Source organism: Triturus cristatus, chromosome 4_2 (assembly GCF_964204655.1).
Source record: "Triturus cristatus chromosome 4_2, aTriCri1.1, whole genome shotgun sequence".
NCBI lineage: Eukaryota > Metazoa > Chordata > Amphibia > Caudata > Salamandridae > Triturus > Triturus cristatus.
Genome location: NC_140586.1, coordinates 73514190 through 73531937, shown reverse-complemented (window position 1 = coordinate 73531937; position 17748 = coordinate 73514190). Strand labels below are relative to the sequence as shown.

At 43.9% G+C, this 17748-nt stretch overlaps 1 protein-coding gene across 1 annotated transcript in view; it reads right to left on the bottom strand.

Annotated features, from left to right (window-relative positions):
• CNN1 (calponin 1) overlaps positions 1-17527 on the bottom strand; it is a 169940-nt gene extending 152413 nt beyond the window's left edge. The window contains exon 1 of the mRNA XM_085600576.1: positions 17368-17527. Coding sequence (XP_085456702.1) covers positions 17368-17427 — 60 coding nt within the window. The 5' untranslated portion in view covers positions 17428-17527. The remainder of the gene's footprint in view (positions 1-17367) is intronic.
• Positions 17528-17748: the final 221 nt, after the last annotated feature.

Below are 17748 nucleotides of genomic sequence, written 5' to 3'. Positions count from 1 at the left end.
GCTCAGCCTGTCCAGCTGCCTTTTCCAGTGAGTAGGACACTTGAGTAAGATTAGCAGATTTAGTGGAATTATCCATTTATGATACAGCACTGCAGTAGTATGACCCTCCTCTGCGAATAGTTGATCATCACTTAGAGGTCAAAGGTTAGAAACCTGGAAAGGGCCACCCCACCTTTTTTCCATCACACAGCAAGAGAATAAATGCTTCTGATAATTAATTCCAGATATTTTAACTGAGAAATGGGTAACCCAGCCTTCAGCAATAAGACGTATTATAGGAATAGTTGCATTGGCTTCCTTAATTTGGATTAAATACCATAATGTAATGGTTTTGTTGTTAAACTAATGATTGTTAGTCCTAGATGTTGAAACCACATTCTCCATAGGACGCATTGGAAAATCTAAAATTCCTTCTGTGTTAGTAGTGGGGAGGACAAGTCCATGACATGTGTGTCAAGTGTCCCCTTGTTTTGTGTGAATGATACCTTTGGCCTGTCTAGGTTTTTTTTTTTACTAGAGACCAGCATGTTGGATTCTGGGCTCTTTTGAAATAATTTAATTACCATTTCATTGCACAAAGGGGGTCATTACAAATATATATCTAATAAAGTGGGCATATATGCTTTGTTCCTCTTGCAGTAAAGTGTCACCAATACCTCCACCGAAAACATCAACAAACACAAAACATGCCAGGTATAAACCAAGGGTGTCAGCTTGCAGTTCTGGGGAAGATTTAAACCATGGTCCACGGCCCATCATGAATGTACATCATTGTAGCACTGGCTCTTCATGCATCGTTCATTAGGGAGGCCTTGGGCCTTCAGTCCTCTGGGAACCTTGCCGTGGGCCTGTAAGTGCCTGCCTTTTGCTGTGCAGAAAGCACCTTCTTCCTGCACTACAAATAAAAACGTAGGTATGAGTCGTGAGCGTGTTCTTCTTAACAGACGTCCTTTGTCTCCCTTATGTTCCCACCACAAAGAATGTCTTTTCTCTCCCAAGCGCCCTTGGCCGTGGACCTGCTCCAGCTGCAGGGAAAGACATCTCTGCTCTGCCTCCATAGAGCAGCGCATTGAGTGACTCGTCTTTTTATATTTCCGCCATGCCTGGTAGTTGAATTCGCTAACCTATATGGTACATGCCACCAGCCAATGAGCCAGAGATACCACAGAACCAGAGCCCCCGAGTGCTGTACTCCACGTCACTACGCATCATATATATTCCGCCCTTGGGTTTTGGTTTTATGAATTACCCTTCTCAGGTATGTTAGTCAGTCCATTTGAACTGAAATATGACTGACGCGCCCAGAATGCATTAGTTTGGTGAGCAATAGCCCAGGACTAGAATTTGCGGTCTCTCTTCATCTGGTAACACGTCGGGGAACTTACCTCCTTTTTAAGGCAACAGAAAAAATATCCCTTTATGGTGTACGTTGTACTGTTGATGCGCAGCTGCTTCAAGACCCCATGTGTCACATTAAGTAAGTCCTCAACTTTTAAGGGAATAGTCTATAATAGGGTTTGTATTTTCAGTGACACCTTAAGTGTAATTGTGATTGCGTGTTTATAGCGCCTCATACACACGACGGGGTGCCACAGCGCTCTAGTGGGCAGGTAGCGCACTATCCCAAGCTTGGCTTCCCTCGCTCAAGCACCTGGCCGCACCCTCATTAGCGGGCTAACGGGTTGACAGGTGTGCCGCCCGGCCAGGTGCAAAGGAGCCTTGTGGGTGCAGTGCACGGGTGAGCGCGCGAGGGGCTCCCTTGCAGCAGGTTCCTCGCAGGTGCAAAGGAGCCTTGTGGGTGCAGTGCACGGGTGAGCGCGCGAGGGGCTCCCTTGCAGCACGTTCCTCGCAGGTGCAAAGGAGCCTTGTGGGTGCAGTGCACGGGTGAGCGCGCGAGGGGCTCCCTTGCAGCACGTTCCTCGCAGGTGCAAAGGAGCCTTGTGGGTGCAGTGCACGGGTGAGCGCGCGAGGGGCTCCCTTGCAGCACGTTCCTCTCAGTCAGGTGGAGCCGGGAGTCTCCTGCCTTCTGCACAAGGGGCCTCTTTTGAGACGGTGCCTTACGACCGAACAACGACGTCTTGCGGGTCCGCTCAGAATACATAGAGTGAGCTGTTTTACATTTTTTCTTCCAACAGTTGAAGTTCGCGGGAAAGTAAGTAGTTCTCTCTATTTTTCCAAACCTATCTGTTGGCTCTTAAACGAAGGTGAAGTCCTATGTTAATCAGGTGATCTCATGAAAGCAAATGGAGAATAAACTATTTCAGGGGAGTTATGCAGGTTTATATAAGGCGTAGAGATGTGCTAATGTTTTGGACAGTGACTAGCTTGACACTCGCCATACGGTCGAGTTAACGTGTATAAAGTTGGCTGGTCTCTTTAGAGCCCTTCTCTGGGCCACCAGATGGGTCTGTATAGCGCAGGATACAATCTTTAGAGACGAGTCAAGAATTTTGTTGACATACCCTTAAAGTAAAGGCAGGCAGGGAGAATCTGCCTGTGACCAGTCTCATGGGGAAAGACCAAGGGCAACCACAGAGCCCCTCACCTCTCACCCCCGCAATCAGAGTAAGCTCATCTTAAAATGGGGCGGATGCAGAGTTTACAAATATGAGAAGGTGTGTTTAAGAGCTCTCAAGTTTTGAGAATGTGTGTGCGAAGTTGCGAACTAATTAGTACATTTAATAACATCACAAGAAGCGATGCCAACTCACCATTGACATCAGTGATAACAGGAGACGTGACTGACAAAACCATTATCTGTCCCACGTGGCTTCCTATCCAGGGTCAGACTTGGACAGAAAATGAAAGTGGCCTCCATTAGTGAATCAGATAGCTGTAAAAGTGGGGCACATTTGCAAATCAGGGCAGCTTTGAATTTATAAAGATGCACTGTATAAATGTTTTGCAAAGTATGGGAGACGTCATGCACTTGTGCGTGGTACAGGCAATATTTATGGTAATATCAGTTAAAAGTAAAAAACGGCCCACCAAACCAAGGAACATGCAAACAAGCACCCAAAAACATCACACACACTGACCTATCCTACCAGCCCTTTGGGCACTGCCAGATTGCCCTATAGGCTAGTCTGACCGTGTTCTTATAATAACTGATGTGGTCTGTGGGAGGATTTCCATTGTGGTGGAAGTGCATCCTGAAGTATTTTTAGGTTCCCGGAGCTGCTCTTCACACAGTATACTATTGAAAAGAATCGCAATACGTTTTCAGTTTAATCCCTTCTTACCAGGTGTGACATTTAGCCAAATGCTTGAGTCCCATTCGCAATGAGTGAGACTTGAGGGCACTGTGTGTTGTGGGCCGAATGGCTGATGCTTGGGACACGTTGTCATCTTGCCCTCTGTGAGGAGGGTGACTCAGACAAAAGCTGTAACAGTGCTTGCGCTTAAAACATCACTCTTCCCATTAGAAATATGACCTTGCATATCACAGAATACCTAAAACTATTGGCTGAAAAAACCGGATTGGCAGAAAATCACCCAATAGCATGGACCGGATCAGAGTTATTATGAGGTTTTACAGGTAGTTTAGTGAATGGATTGATGCTAGTAAAGCGTGAACCATGAAAAGGTTAGAAAAACGTAATCATCAGCTTTTCATAGGGGATAGGGTATACAATTAGAAGATTGCAGCAGAGAGTGGTTATGTTTGCGGGTGCACTTCTGTGTGTCCATTGGTTACGGTATGACTGACAATACTGGTGTGGTGTCATTAGTAGAGCATGCAGCTATAGGTGTACACAGTGTATTAGATAAAGCTGAGTGGCTCTGTGTAGTCCGAGAGAGAGAGAGAGAGAGAGAGAGAGAGAGAGAGAGAGAGAGAGAGAGAGAGAGAGAGGATGTATGTGGCAGCAAACAGAGGCCTTGGGCTATCGGGGAGTAGGTCCAACCTGTGCCCTCCCATGACCAACTTCCAAAGTGGCTGGGATCTGGAAGCGTTGTGTCTTTATAGGGGAGCCTGGGATTTCTGCCAACCTGAGTGTCAATGAGGACAATGCTAACCTGGCTGGAAGGCTGTGTTCTTTAAAATGTACCTCCCTTCCATGCCCCAGTACCTGTGTGCACAGGGCAGGCTTATGTTGAAGGCCTTGTTCTGTAATATGGCATGCATACTCTAAAACCTGATAACGAAAAGAAATCTGAACGAAGTGTGTTCTCTGCTGGGCAGTGCAGGCTTTAAGTCAATGTCAGAGTGAGTAATCTTGACTTCTGACATGTTAGCGGCTCAAGAAACACTTTACTAATGTAAACAAAATACTTTTCCAAAGGTCAACCACTAGACTTCAGATAATGCACAGAATGGGAATCTAGACTAGCGTGACACTGAAAATCTTCTGTTACAGGTAAGTAACCTTTTTCCTTCCAGCTCATCCTCTTCTTTCAGTCCCATTAAATGTGTGCATGTATTGGTTTGTGTGTACGGCCTAGTTTTGAAAGACCTTCTTTATCTGTAAACTCGAAATACGTTTTGAGTCTTGCTCGCTAATCCAGCACACTGACTACAGCCACATTCTCCTTGAGTTTGAATACTTCAATATTTCATGACCCATGTTCTTGCACTGATCTTGTGTTGCCTTCAGTTGGAGTTTTCAATCCTTCCTTCAAATGGCTAAGCCCCATATATGATGAAGGCCTCTTCTAGCAGCAGAGTGAGCCAAAACATGTTAACACAGCAGTCATCACATCAATGTAGATATGAAACACAATATTCATTAGACTTAACATGTCTATCAATGTTGATCTGTGTGACATTGCATTGCAAAAGTACTCCAGCTATGGGTGTTACTACACAAATATAATGGAATTTGTAACTAAATATAGATTGAATGTATACATCATCTCTATATGAATACATTGACATCTTCCCTTGTTTAGAAATGAAAAGTTATTTTGGATAAAAGGTACACATTTTCTTAAAAAGAGGACGAAACCTGATGGAGATACAGGTTTTTGGTTCTCACTAGGACACATTATTTTGGTAAATTAGGATGCACAATGTGACTTGTATGGAGGTCTCCTTCTGAAAGACCTCTATCTCTTTCAGAGGAAAGTAGCTACCCAGGCAGACAAAGCATAGAAGCACCCAGCTCGAGTCTGACCAGAATTCTTTGGGAGTGGAGAAGCCAAACATTAAGTGCCCCAGCCGTGACTTTATACTGTACTTGGTGATAACTGATAGGCTGATAAACCTTCACGTAATTGAATATACTTTCCAGGTGTGGCTTGACAGCAAAGCTGTTGCATGACTTTATATGTTTACCAGAAAAAGACCTTTTGGAAGTAGTACTGAGAGAAGGACCTTGGCTCTGCCCACATGTTGATCATTTTCTATACAAGCTTTTGATTGTTAGAGGTTGTGTGCTTCCACTAAAAAAAAGTGCTGTATTGCACTTTTTGCCTTGTGGGAAAGATTTATACCCAGAACAGTAAGTCTTCTTTGCTTATGATGACAAGCCAAGGATCAAAGCTATAGTCTTTACTAGTTCATTGTAAAAAAAAGTTCTATTAGATACCATCATCTGTTTATCTGTTTTTCGATGCTCTAATCTGTTTATTATGAAAAGTTGCAATAAATACAGTAGGCCTGACATATATATATATATATATATATATATATATATATCTCATTTAAAAGCATATATTGAGGGTAAAAGGCCCTTATTGTTGAATTTTTATTTCACTGTGTTAAAGTCTGTATAGAGGTATTTTGTTACATGCAGTCTTGCAGATCAACGTAGGAGAAAAAGGTTTTGTTCTTCAGTATCCCCTCAGACAACCCTTTGGGTAGAAGATTTGCACTTTGCTAATTCTTGGTAGGCCTTCTTTAGGTATATATTATTTTACCAAGTGTCATTGCCCATAGTGTATCATTGTTTCACACTTTAAGATGGCTGACATGTTGCTTGTATATGTGACGGCTATATGGAGACTTTAAAACAATGATATATGATGTACAATACCTTTCCAAGATGGCTGTGCACTGCTATGTTTAATTATTTACTTACTTTTATTGCTAGCATATTCCCAACACATTTAGGAAGCAGCATTTTTTCTTTTTATACTTTTATTCTTTCAGTTTGTATTGAATGTGCTCGTTGAGTTTGTGTGTGTTTTTGTGTGAATGTGTGAGTGTGTGCATAGACAACTGAGTGATTAGGTGCCTGAATGGATACATGAGTGCAAGGATGAGTGACAGAGTGGCTGTTTGGTGAGTTATTAAGTGCTTACATTCACGTGTTATTTAAGAGACACTTTCAGTTTTAAGCCAGATTTACTGGAATTGTCACTGTTTGTTTCAAGATCATGTAGGCATGTTCCACCAGTAAGAAGGGCCCTCAGTTTATGGAGCAGACCCAATCAGGGTTATTCTTCTCTGGGATGCCAACTCAGGCCTGATTGGATATGTCAGAGATTCCCAACAAACCCTGTGAATACTGACATTATCTAAAGGTGAGGCATCCCAAAAGGGGTTTTGTCAGCCTAAGATGGCATCTTTCACAAGTTCATTCAACACTCACATCGTGCTTCTTCTTGATTTTGGCACACTAGTGTGATGTTTCCAAAGATTTTGATAGAAAACAAGCTGTGTGAGGACTTTTACAAAAGGGTTGCTGTTTCTCAGAAGTACAAAAATGGCGACAATGAGTGTAGTTTAAAAGAAACGGTCTACATGTTTATTAGTGGACATTTTAAATAGTCAAAGCCTTCGCCGAAAAAGCTGCATGATTGTACCCCCATAATAACAGAGAAGAGCCTTTCTGTTATGACATGATATCTCTATGAATACCCAAATGCCTGAGAGGTGTCTTATATTGTAGTTACATTTCAATAGGTCCTCATGACAGTGATGATCCACAGAAACGCAGTAATCTTTGGCAGGGCTTTGGATGGAAGAGGAGCTCTTTCTCTCATGTAACCAATTTAGGATGGGGTTTCAAATGCATGCCTGAGGCCAAAGTTATGCTGTTTTGTTTTGTATGCTTCTGTTTAGGAAAAGTGTGACAATAGACACGATCATGCATGCATGCTGATACTCAACTTTAGAATTGTCCATTGTCATACATCTCCAGAGAAAGGGGGCATTCCACCAGGAATTGTACCATGAATTGTGTTGCCCACTGGAGGGCAGATATTTGTTGCTTTACAGAGAGGGCATCCCACCAGATGGTGCCACGTGGAGTCATATACATAGAAATGTCACCGCCCCTATCACTGAAGGAGGGCTTCCCACCACCCCTCTGCCAGAAAGGCTGGTCATTCAATCAGGACTGCCCTCTGAAGTCTGATCACTCTCCAGAGTGCAGATACCACATTACCTCAGAAAGTGACCATGCAAGTCTAAGCTGACACGAGTTAGACTGTGCCTCAGTCTCCTCGGCCTTTAAGAAGCACTGGCCTGCTTGGAATTCTCTCTGTTCCTCTGTTGACTATTCCTCCTTCTGACTCTGCCTGCTGTTCTACTCTTAAACGCATGACTACTTTTGACATCCCATTCAAAGGATCAAAATCTGCAAAGTAATCCTGGGTGGAAGAGATACTGAGAGCTGCGTTTGTGGCTAACTTAAATCCAAGTACCTAGCAAATTAGAGAGAGGTAGCCCCCCCTTCAAGTAATATCCACCTTCCTTAGAGATCTGTGTGTAACCTGCAGTCGCAGCGTTGAATCCGTGTGAGAGAGCTTCTTGGGTTAATATACCTACTGGAGAGATTTTTTTTGTAGCTTTCATGTTCTATGTTCATATCGTGGTAGGGGACTGAACAAGCTAATGCATCTGCTGGTTAGATCAGTATGCAGATGGTTTCTGTCCTAGTAAATAGCTTTTGTGTTGCTGTGCACACAGAAGAGGTCTGTTTATAACCTGCAATCTGGTGGTAAAATTCATCTAAGGTAGCTCTGTGAGAAAATGACTGCTTTGCAGATATTTATGTGTAATCTGTGAGTCACAGGTTAGATTTGTGGCCGGATAACTCTGTGTTAGTGCATTTGATGTGCATATGTGGCCATTATCTGTACGTCACTGGTTCAGATCCTGGTATAATAGGACTGAGCGGGGGGGGGGGGGGGGGGGTGAGCACCAGCTAAAGAGATGGAATCCAGTGTAACTTTCACTTCATGGGTTCCAATCCTATTACCTGCCCAAGCCTTTCTCCCAAGTAGAGGAGTACAGTGGAATTTTCATATTTGTCATGTTTTGTTACTGGGCATTGCTTGGCCTCTTGGTGTTTAGATGTGGATTATCCTCCAGGAGGTGGTCTGTAAGGGGGCTCTTGTAACCTCCAAACCTGGCTCATGTGAATACAGAGTGTAGTGGGTTGTCTCTGCCTGGTGACTTGCAGTACATGTTCAGTTCATGAGGCCCTCTACCTTGCCCATGCCAAACAGCCTTTATCTGGTGCAAGTCTGGTCCTGATGGGCCTCTAGTAGGTGGTGGTTGTTGTGCTTCAGTAATGGCTATGTGTGGCTAGAGTGAGAGACCAATCTGAAGTGGTTCTGTGAGATGTTCTCTTGCCTGTGATAGAGTTCCTGATGGGGTCCGCGCACGTTGATAATGGCTCCGTGGCTCAAGCGATGGTGAGTGAAGCAGATTCCATGTGTTTATCGGAAACATTACCCTCCTGCTGTAGTTGGGTCCCTATAGTTTGTACCCAGTTGCCATGTTTCCTGTCCTGATTACCTTTCCCTGGTATTGCCCATGCCAGGCTACGGCATCTGTATCTTTAGGATCCTCTTGTCATCCTATATTATGAGTTTGGAGCTCTTCCGGAGTTTCTTTTGTAAGGCTTTTTTTTAGCTGTGCCTTAACTGTGCAGCTGTCACTAGACCTTATTTGAGCTACAGAAAATGAACTTTCAGGTATATGAAAGACAGAGAGGCTTTAGCTCTGCTCACATGTTGATTGCCTTGACAACACCATTTGATTGCGCAGACGTTATGTGCTTCCACTAAAAAAAGTATGCTTGTGTTGTGCTTTTTGTGTCGTGCGGGGAAGTGTGTCATCAATACATCAGGACTGAGTTAGTTGTGGTGATAAGCCAGTGAGCATTACTGGACGTCTGGTCCAGGGCCGGACTGGAAACACCAACCACCCCTGGCAATTGATTGGGGGCGGGGGGTGCTAGTGAGAAGCACTGCTGCTGCTTTTGTTACAAGGGTCCAATATTGCAGCACTTCTACAAAACCAGCCCCAGTAACAAAAAAGGTCCCCACCACTCAAAAACCGACACCCACCCTTTCAGCACACCAGGAAAACACTCGGTGCCTGCTACGGCCAGTCTGGCCCTGGTCTGGTTATTAATGAAGAATTACGACAAAGGCTGTAGGTCTGACATATTTATTGTGAAAAGCCTGTGTTAAAGCCAAAAGGGTGGATTGTTATTTCTGCGTGTTACAGCATGGAATCGAACATCTAACCAAAGTTGGCTAAGATATTGGTGTCAGTGGCGGATGACTGGTACCGAGGGTGGTGGGCGGGTGGCACAGACAAAAAAACAATTAAAATAAAATAGACTTACCTTTCTGCACAAGCGCAACGTCCTCCTCAATTGGTCTTCTCTGCTCGAGGCAGGCTTCCAACTCCCAAGCCAATCCTGGCACTGCTCTTATGCTGTTAAGCAGCATGAGGGAAGGACTAGGATTGGGGAGAGCAGCCTTCCTTAGTGCTCTTGAGAGCACTGGGGGCCTATGCTTTCTCTAACCCAGCTGCCCTAGACATGCGCATGTCTGGCTAGCCATCGCAAGATGGACGGCCAAAGAGACATGCGCGTTTTAAACTTGAGCACCCTGCTGCCACTCAGCAGCGCTGGCCCCGCCCGTCATGGTGCTCAGTTCAGGACAGGTTGGTTGCTGAAAAATAAAATGGTAATAAATTAATTTTATTACCAATTTATTTTTCAGCTCTGGCTTGGAGCTTTTCTTTGTGGGTTGACGTTCCTCCGCTTAAGTGGAGGAGCCGCCCCTGACTGGTGTTGGTTACCGCCTCTTGTAAACCCTCGAGGTAGACTATTAACATTTTGATAATCCTCATTAGGTCCTCTAAGGAGGGATTGTATTTCCTTTTTACAAATACAATTTTGTATATATTTTTAATTTTAAGAGCATATACCTCATGGTTACCTAGTGAATAAGCTTAAACTCCATTAAATAGCCCTTAGTTAGTTATAGTGACACGCCACTAATAATAGCTGCAGCCTGCTTGATTCACTGAGAAATGTCAGGTCTTGATGCCATTGGTCTGACAAGGGCAGTATGCCAGCTTATTTATTGTGGGAATATTTGGTTAAAGCTAATATGCCTAAAAGGGTGGCCTGTTCTTATACGGTGTTGACGCTTGTAGAGAGGTATGTTATTACATGAAATCTGTGATTACTGTAGTAGTTACGGGTTTTTGTATTTGTGTCCCCATCTGCTACAGCCTAGTGGAAGACTAAATCCTTGTAAACCTCTTGAAAGAGGCTTTATATTGTTTTGCCAACTGCATTTTTGTAATTTTGGAACTGTATGCCTAGTGGTTGCCTTTTAGGAAAACTTATGCTCTGTACTTTAGGCCAGAGTTGTTAACAGTGACAAGCCAGTGTAAAGGCTATTGGCCTGATTGGTTCACTGAGAAAAGTTATGTCAGATGCTGTAGGTCTGATCTATTTATTATGAACAGGTATGAACCGTAGGCCTTATTTATTGTGAAAAGCATTTGTTAAAGTCAATAAGTGAATAGGCCTTTAAGGGTGTGCTGTTATTACACAGTGTTAAAGCCTTTAAGCAGGTATTTTGTTACATGGAATTTTCACAGATTACCTTTTTGGGGGGGGGGAGTTTTATATAGCGTGACCTTGACCTGAAGGTATCAGAGCGCTTTAAATGAGAACCAGTTGCTTTACAGACGGACACATTACATTTTTTGGTGTGTGTTCAACATGGGAGATTAAGTTATTTGCCCAGAATCACAGGATGTTGAGCATCCCTGCCGAGACTCGAACCTGGTTCCCCAGCTTCAAGGTCGACCGCTCTAGCCGTTTGGCCACATCCTCTCCCCAGTAGACAAGAGTTTTGGTTTGGATTCATGTCTTTGATAAGTCCTTGGGGTAAAATATGTGCATTGTAATAAAGCTTGTTAGATCCTCTTAGGAGACCCTAACAGGTTAAGTTGTCAGCTAGGCTCTTGTAATTAGAAAATATATACATGTTGCAACTCTGGGTCCGATCTCTTCCATCACTGGTCCGTTTGAGTGTCACCTATACATTACTTATATCCATTACAGTATTAAACATGGGGCTGTGGGTCAGCCCACTTAGGTCATATTGCGCTTCAGCACTTAGCCTGATCACGGCTACACTTCTGGTTGAAAATAAGTGTGCTTCAGTACCAGGGCTGCTCACTTCTTGCTTATTTCACATGCAGCTCACCACTTCCTGAGCAGTCACTGCTTCTAAACCAGGCAATTATCTTGAAATGCTTTTGTCCATAGTGTATCATTGTTTTACTGTTCCAAAAGCATTCTAAACATGATGGCCATGTCGGAGCTTTAAAAAAGATACATTATGCGCAGTACCATTACAAAACAATTGCCCTCTGCTATTTATATATTTTTTGCAAGCATAAGCCTTCCATGTTTATGCAGCAGCTTTATTTCTTTATTATACATTAGAGCTTTTGATTTTACTTGCATATTATTGTTTCATTTGTGCATGTGTGTTTTATTGTGAACGGGTAAGAGTATAAACCCGAGAATGAGCGAGTAGATGGATGCATAAGTACAAGGATGAGAGACAATATGTGTGTGATGACTAATTGAGTACCTAAACTTGCCAAGCTGAAGAACCACTTTGTTATATGCTATAACTATTGACATTGGCAGTGCTTGTTCACATTTGACATGGATGGATGATATTGACCCCAGTCAGTGAAGAGGGAGTAGTTGGGTCCTGGTGGCTCTGTGCTATCCATGTCCTTGTTGGTGTAGTGAGTTTGAGCTGGTGTTAATAGGGCATTGTGCTTAACTGTAATAGTTGAAAATTAAGCTGGATCAGAATGGTGGGTGTGAGATATTGAGATTCTGGATTGGAGCTAGAATGGAGAGTGTGTCTTGAGGGTAGTGTGTGACCGGTCGATTGAGGTTTTGGGGTGTATAGTGGGAGCACTGGGAGGCATGACCAGAGGATGGCGGGATAGTCTAAGATAGGATGTGCATGATGATGAAGTCTGGAGTACGGTGGTTTTGTCAATAATTGTACTGCTGTTTGTGATATAAGGCAAAGGTGCTATGACTTGTATGGTGTTATAAGTGGCATTGTGTTGTATGTGAGGTGAAGTGTTGTTTAATGTAGTACAGGCTTCTTCTGCAAGTAGCTTGTGAGCTATTTGTAGCTCTCCAGCTTCCTGTGAGTAGCTTTCCTGTGTGAACTCCCGTCGTTTAAATTGGAAGCTTTTGCTTGGTTGAATTATTATATGCATACCAAAATTGCAAAGCGTGTATTTATGGAAAAATTCTGTGTATTTTCATGTCCCATAATCTGATGTTTGGGAAAATGCTGAATTTCAAAAACATATATTTATCTGATATTTGACTGCTAAATCATGTGACTTGAGAAGACTTACTACTAATATTATTACCTTATTGTCATAATCAATGCATCTCTGTTTGTTACTGTGTTACCCATGTAGAGGCCTTCAACATTGACAAAGCTTTTCTTTTTTTTGTTGTAAATTAATGGTGGCAACTTTGCCTGATGCACTGAGGAAATCACTGCTTGTGATCTTGCATATAGTGGTGACTAATGTAATCTTGTCTAATGTTCTCACTATTACAAATCTAACATTGGTAGCTCTGGGTGATTTTCATTGAACATAAATAACTCTTATTACAAAAAAGGTTGGAGACCCCTGCAATGGTATATGATGGAATGGGTTGTATGCTGTTTGTTACACTGTAGTATTGTAATGGTGGTGCTGAATGGCCTTCTGTGGTGTGATGTGGTGCGACTCATTGGGTGATGTGCTCTGGAGAGAGCCCTTACATTTTGGCATCTTGTAGGGTGTGTTGTTGTGTGGAGTTGCTACAAAGAGGGAGGCGGTAGTGTCAGGGCTAAGTATTGTGTGAAAGCAAGTGAGTAGAGAGGAAGGGCAGTGATGAGATAGAGAGCTCAGAAAAAGAGTTGGGTTGATGAGGTGATGTGAGGGTTGTTAGGTGAGAGGTAGTAGAGTTGTCAGTCAGTGGCAATATAGTGCTTCCAGTAGTTCGGGATGACTTTTCCAATTGTATAGATATTCCCATCACAGAGGAGAGCCCGAGGCAGCCTGTGAAGAGGTATTATTATCAGTAGTGTGAAGGCATGTGCTCAGGTGTATGGTGAATGTGACATCTTCAGTGAGTTGTTGGTGAATGTGTTTGTTGCACAATGGCTGCACTGAATCACTCCGCTTTTTGAGGGTGGTAGCCTTTCCCACTGAGATGAAGAGACAGTTGCTGAGGAGAGTTCTGTGGACTAGGGCAGTGTTTCCCAAACTGGGGTCTGTGGACCCCCAGGGGTCCGTGACACATTCCCAGGCGGTCCGCAGGCAGCAGTTTAAAAACACTGCAAAGTTTCTTGTATAATTAGCAGTTTTCGAGTAACAATAAATGTGTTTAGATAACACCAGTGAATAATGTACCTGCTGGAGAGAGATGAGAGTTTTGTCCAGTGGCAGGTTTGACTTATCTAATGTAGCACAGAGGGTTAATATGCTTGCTGCAAAGAACGCGTACCATGCATTTTAAAAAACAGTATTTTATGTGCATAGGTCAGTGGGTTACTTATTTTGTCACAGAGATTCTTTTGTTACTCTGCAGCTCATAAGAGACAATCATAATCCAGCACAGTGACCTACAAACTGTCATCAAAGAGCTGCTTACACACTGCTTGGTACAAGTTAGTAACTTGTGTTTTTTTCCCAGTCTTTCATTTGCCTGATGCTGCTAAAGGGGTTTATTTGGGTGGAAATACATTTTTGTTGTTAAAGTCGATGCTAACCACTGTGTTATGTTCTGAATCCTAAGTTTGTGCTTTTCCAGACCAAGCACTCTTTAAAAATGCCTACCAGTATGAATGACATGCGAATCCTACACCTTGTAGTCCCCTTTGCCTTATGTAACATTTTCTCTACACTAATTTACAAGTATGATTAATTGTCTCTATATGTGTGTTATGTAAAGTGCTCTTACATCCTTCAATGGCATGAGAGATGCTAAAAAACAAATGAAATACATGTGACAGATGTGCTATGGAGAAATGAGAGGCACTGTTGAAGGGTGATAATAAGGGAATCATTGAAGAACCCCAACAAAGATTGTTGTATCCTGGTGCATAGTAAGGTCATCATTTACTATTCTTTTAAAGCTAATGCAATTCAATATATAATGATAAATGTGTTGTTGAATGCACCATTGTATCCTAAGTTTTCTTTGGGGGGTAGAGCCTCCCAAAGCCCCCTTTGTAGTGGTTAGGCTCACTCACTGCACTTGGTGTGCACTGTATGGGGACTGGTCTGAAAACCTTTGCCAGAGCTGCTTTGGGTTTCCACTCAGGCCCTGGCAGAACTCTTTCAATATAAAATACTAAAATCCTTAGTAATTCGAGTATTTGGTTTGTGTGCAGATGTGTGTTTATTTTTTTCGAATTACTCTTTCAATGTTTGAAATTTAAATCGTACAGATTGCTGGTGGTCCCCGGCTTCCAGTGGTGAGTAAATGGGGGTCCTCAGGAGTCAAAAGTTTGGGAACCACTGGACTAGGGAACCCCTCAGCAGACCTAACATGTTTCCTTTCATGCGCTGAATTACTGTCAGAAGCTTCAACCCACAAGGGGTAGCCTGTGATGGTTTGGAACTGGAAGGTTATCTGCATGTGATGACTGTCAGCTGGGTTATAGTGTAAGCTATTGCTGTTTGTAATGTGTCGAACAACGTATGTGGGTTGTGGGTGCAGTGATACAGCAGCTGGAATTCAAGGAAATATCAGGATCATTAGGTGGGTGGAGGTACGCTTATCGTGTGGAGTCAACCGTGCAGCACTGCTGTTGGTTGTTGTGGTGAGCTCCAAAAAAATACTTTCAAGACCCTTCTCTCTTCTATCCCTCCACTATCATTTTCAACAGGGCCGGACTGGCCATAGCAGGCACCGGGCGTTTCCCCGGTAGGCCGCCAGGGTGGAGACCGGTTTTGGGCCCCTGGGGTGCCGTTTTTATTACCGGGGCTGACAATATCGGTCCCTGGTAACAAAATTGGCCGAAACCGGCAGTTTCAAACAGCTCGGCCGCACCCCCTCTGCCCCCCAGGGGCCGGCCGAGCAGTTTGACAGGGCCGATTTTAGTTCCCAGTCCGGCCCTGATTTTCAATCTAACAGACTAACACGTCCACTGCTCAAATTAATTTCATGTTCCCCTATACTAATTTCCCCACTAATCCTGCTTGGGTTACGGAGTAACATGCTACCTGCCAGAAAGCACTTTGACACCTCATCAGGGGTAGTAAGCGCTATATAAATGCAAACCCTTCCCTCTTCTATTCCTCCACGATCCTTTCCCAATCCAAATAACAAACTCCCATGTCCTTCGCTCAAATTAATTTCATATCTCTCTATGCTAATTCACCACTAATCATCTTTGGGTTTCGGAGTAGCGTAGGGAGGCACGACAGGAGATGTGGTTGACAGCTGTGATTGTGAATGGAGTGTATGTGTGTGGCCATGGTGCTGCAGGAACGGTGTGAGGAGGACTTGGGGGTGACAAGAGTGTGGGGTTCGATGGGGAATTCGTCGGAGTGATAAAAAGCGCAGGGTCCTGGGCCCATTTACTGTTCTATAAACCAGCAAAGATGTGTTGGCAATCGCAATATGAGAAAAGGTATTCATGATAAAGTAGAAATCGCGTTTCTTCGCCATACACAATAGAAAGTAGCTAAATACTTGCACGAGGAGTTATGTAAAAAAAAGAAAGCAGACCTAAATATGGCCCAGATGTACTAAGGCATTTTCCCATAGACACGGAATAGGAAAACTCCTTTCGTACATCAGACCCTATATATTTTTTGACAGAGTCGTGTGTGCGTGGTGATTTGATTCTCGTGATATGCAAACGCCCAGTACTATTTCATAAAAAAGAGGTGCATTTACACATCACTCCTCAGAGTGCGAAACATAAACAGGCTCCGAACTGCGGTCGTTCAGTAGGTGCAGTGGTGGTGGGGCCCATGGGTGTGAAGGGCCAACTGTAGCTCTAACTAATTTATAGCGTTTTTTGCTAGCAGACCAGGGGACAAGGGTCTCTTTCCCTTGCTTGCGAACGGACGTATGGCACACTTGCTGCGTCACTGAACTCAAACCCTGACACACCGTGTGAGTTCGGGTACTCTACTACAAACAATTCTGAGGGGACTTTCAGAGTTTACATTTTTTTTCGCCCTTCGCAGTCTTTCCGGTGTTCTGTGCTGCAGGGCTCGAAACGTGTACATATATATGCTCCAAACAAGCACCTGGAAAGATTTCTCGTCTCACTGACCCTTGAAATATGACATCACCGCCAGTCCTGTCGGTGAATAAAATGTCCTCTCCTTTTAGTCCATGAAACAACTCTAGAGTCACAACATAAAAAATCATACACCTGCGAAGTGGCCACAAAGTGGACGACATGGCTGCGTTTTGCGAAACATTAACTTACGAAAATATGTGCCCCAAAACTCAGTGTCGGAAAACGCCCACTGCAGCCCGGCGAAAAGGGAGTTAATCGAGTTGACTGCACATCGGATTAATAAACGGCGCGCACTTTTTATTTCTTGAAACACCTGCAGCAGCGTGAGGCGAAAATGAAAAGCTTGGTAAAAAGACAACGAAAGGAACAGTACTGGGCGTCTATTGGAGGTTTTAAGGAGATGGGGCACTCCGGTACACAGTGTGTGTGTTTTTTATTATTCCACCAGAGATCTTCCAGAAAGGGAACTACGCGAGTTTGATCTAGTGTCACACAGAGTGTCATCGCCACCCGGGATTTCCATGCTCGATACCCAGCTCCACCACTCTGTGGAGATTTAAGGCAGCTGTGACCTCGGTCCCACAGTTGTCACCCGCATTTGGTCCCTGAATGTATTCCAAGGCAGACGGTGGGACCAGTAGTGACCCCAAGAGACCCAAATTCGTGTCTCCTCTTCCGTCGCTTAACCACACTCTGTGACCCTGGGCACATCTTTTCTGTTCTCCGTGCCTCGGTTCCCCTATTCACAAACTCTGATCGCGCTGTTGTCGTAGATGTAGAACCGGTATTAACAGTTCGGTAGAACTATTCCCATGTAAAGCCAGCCCTCGTCTCCCCGTCGGCTAGAGCACTTACCTTGCTCTTCACTTCCGCTGACAGACCATACGCGGGCCCCCTGTTGAAATGGCTTGACATTTTTAGGGCTGCTTGGTGAGGTGTCCTGATTATTACAGCGGCAGATCTCGGTTTAAACCCCCCTCCGTCTCTCTCTCGTCCTCTTCTCCGGGGCTCTGGTGACTTCGGTAAACTTTCCAGCAACTTTTTAAACTTTTCATAAGTCTGGGATGTGTGTGTCCTCGGCGTGGCTTTCCCATTGGCTGCCGCGCTGGCCAATCGGCGCAGCCCCAGCAGTGATGTCAACCAGAAGGTATTGAGAGGCGAAAAAAATAATATTGTGTCATTTTTTCCACCATCGGGCATCTGAACGAGACCGCTGGCAAGGATGCCCTGTTTGGG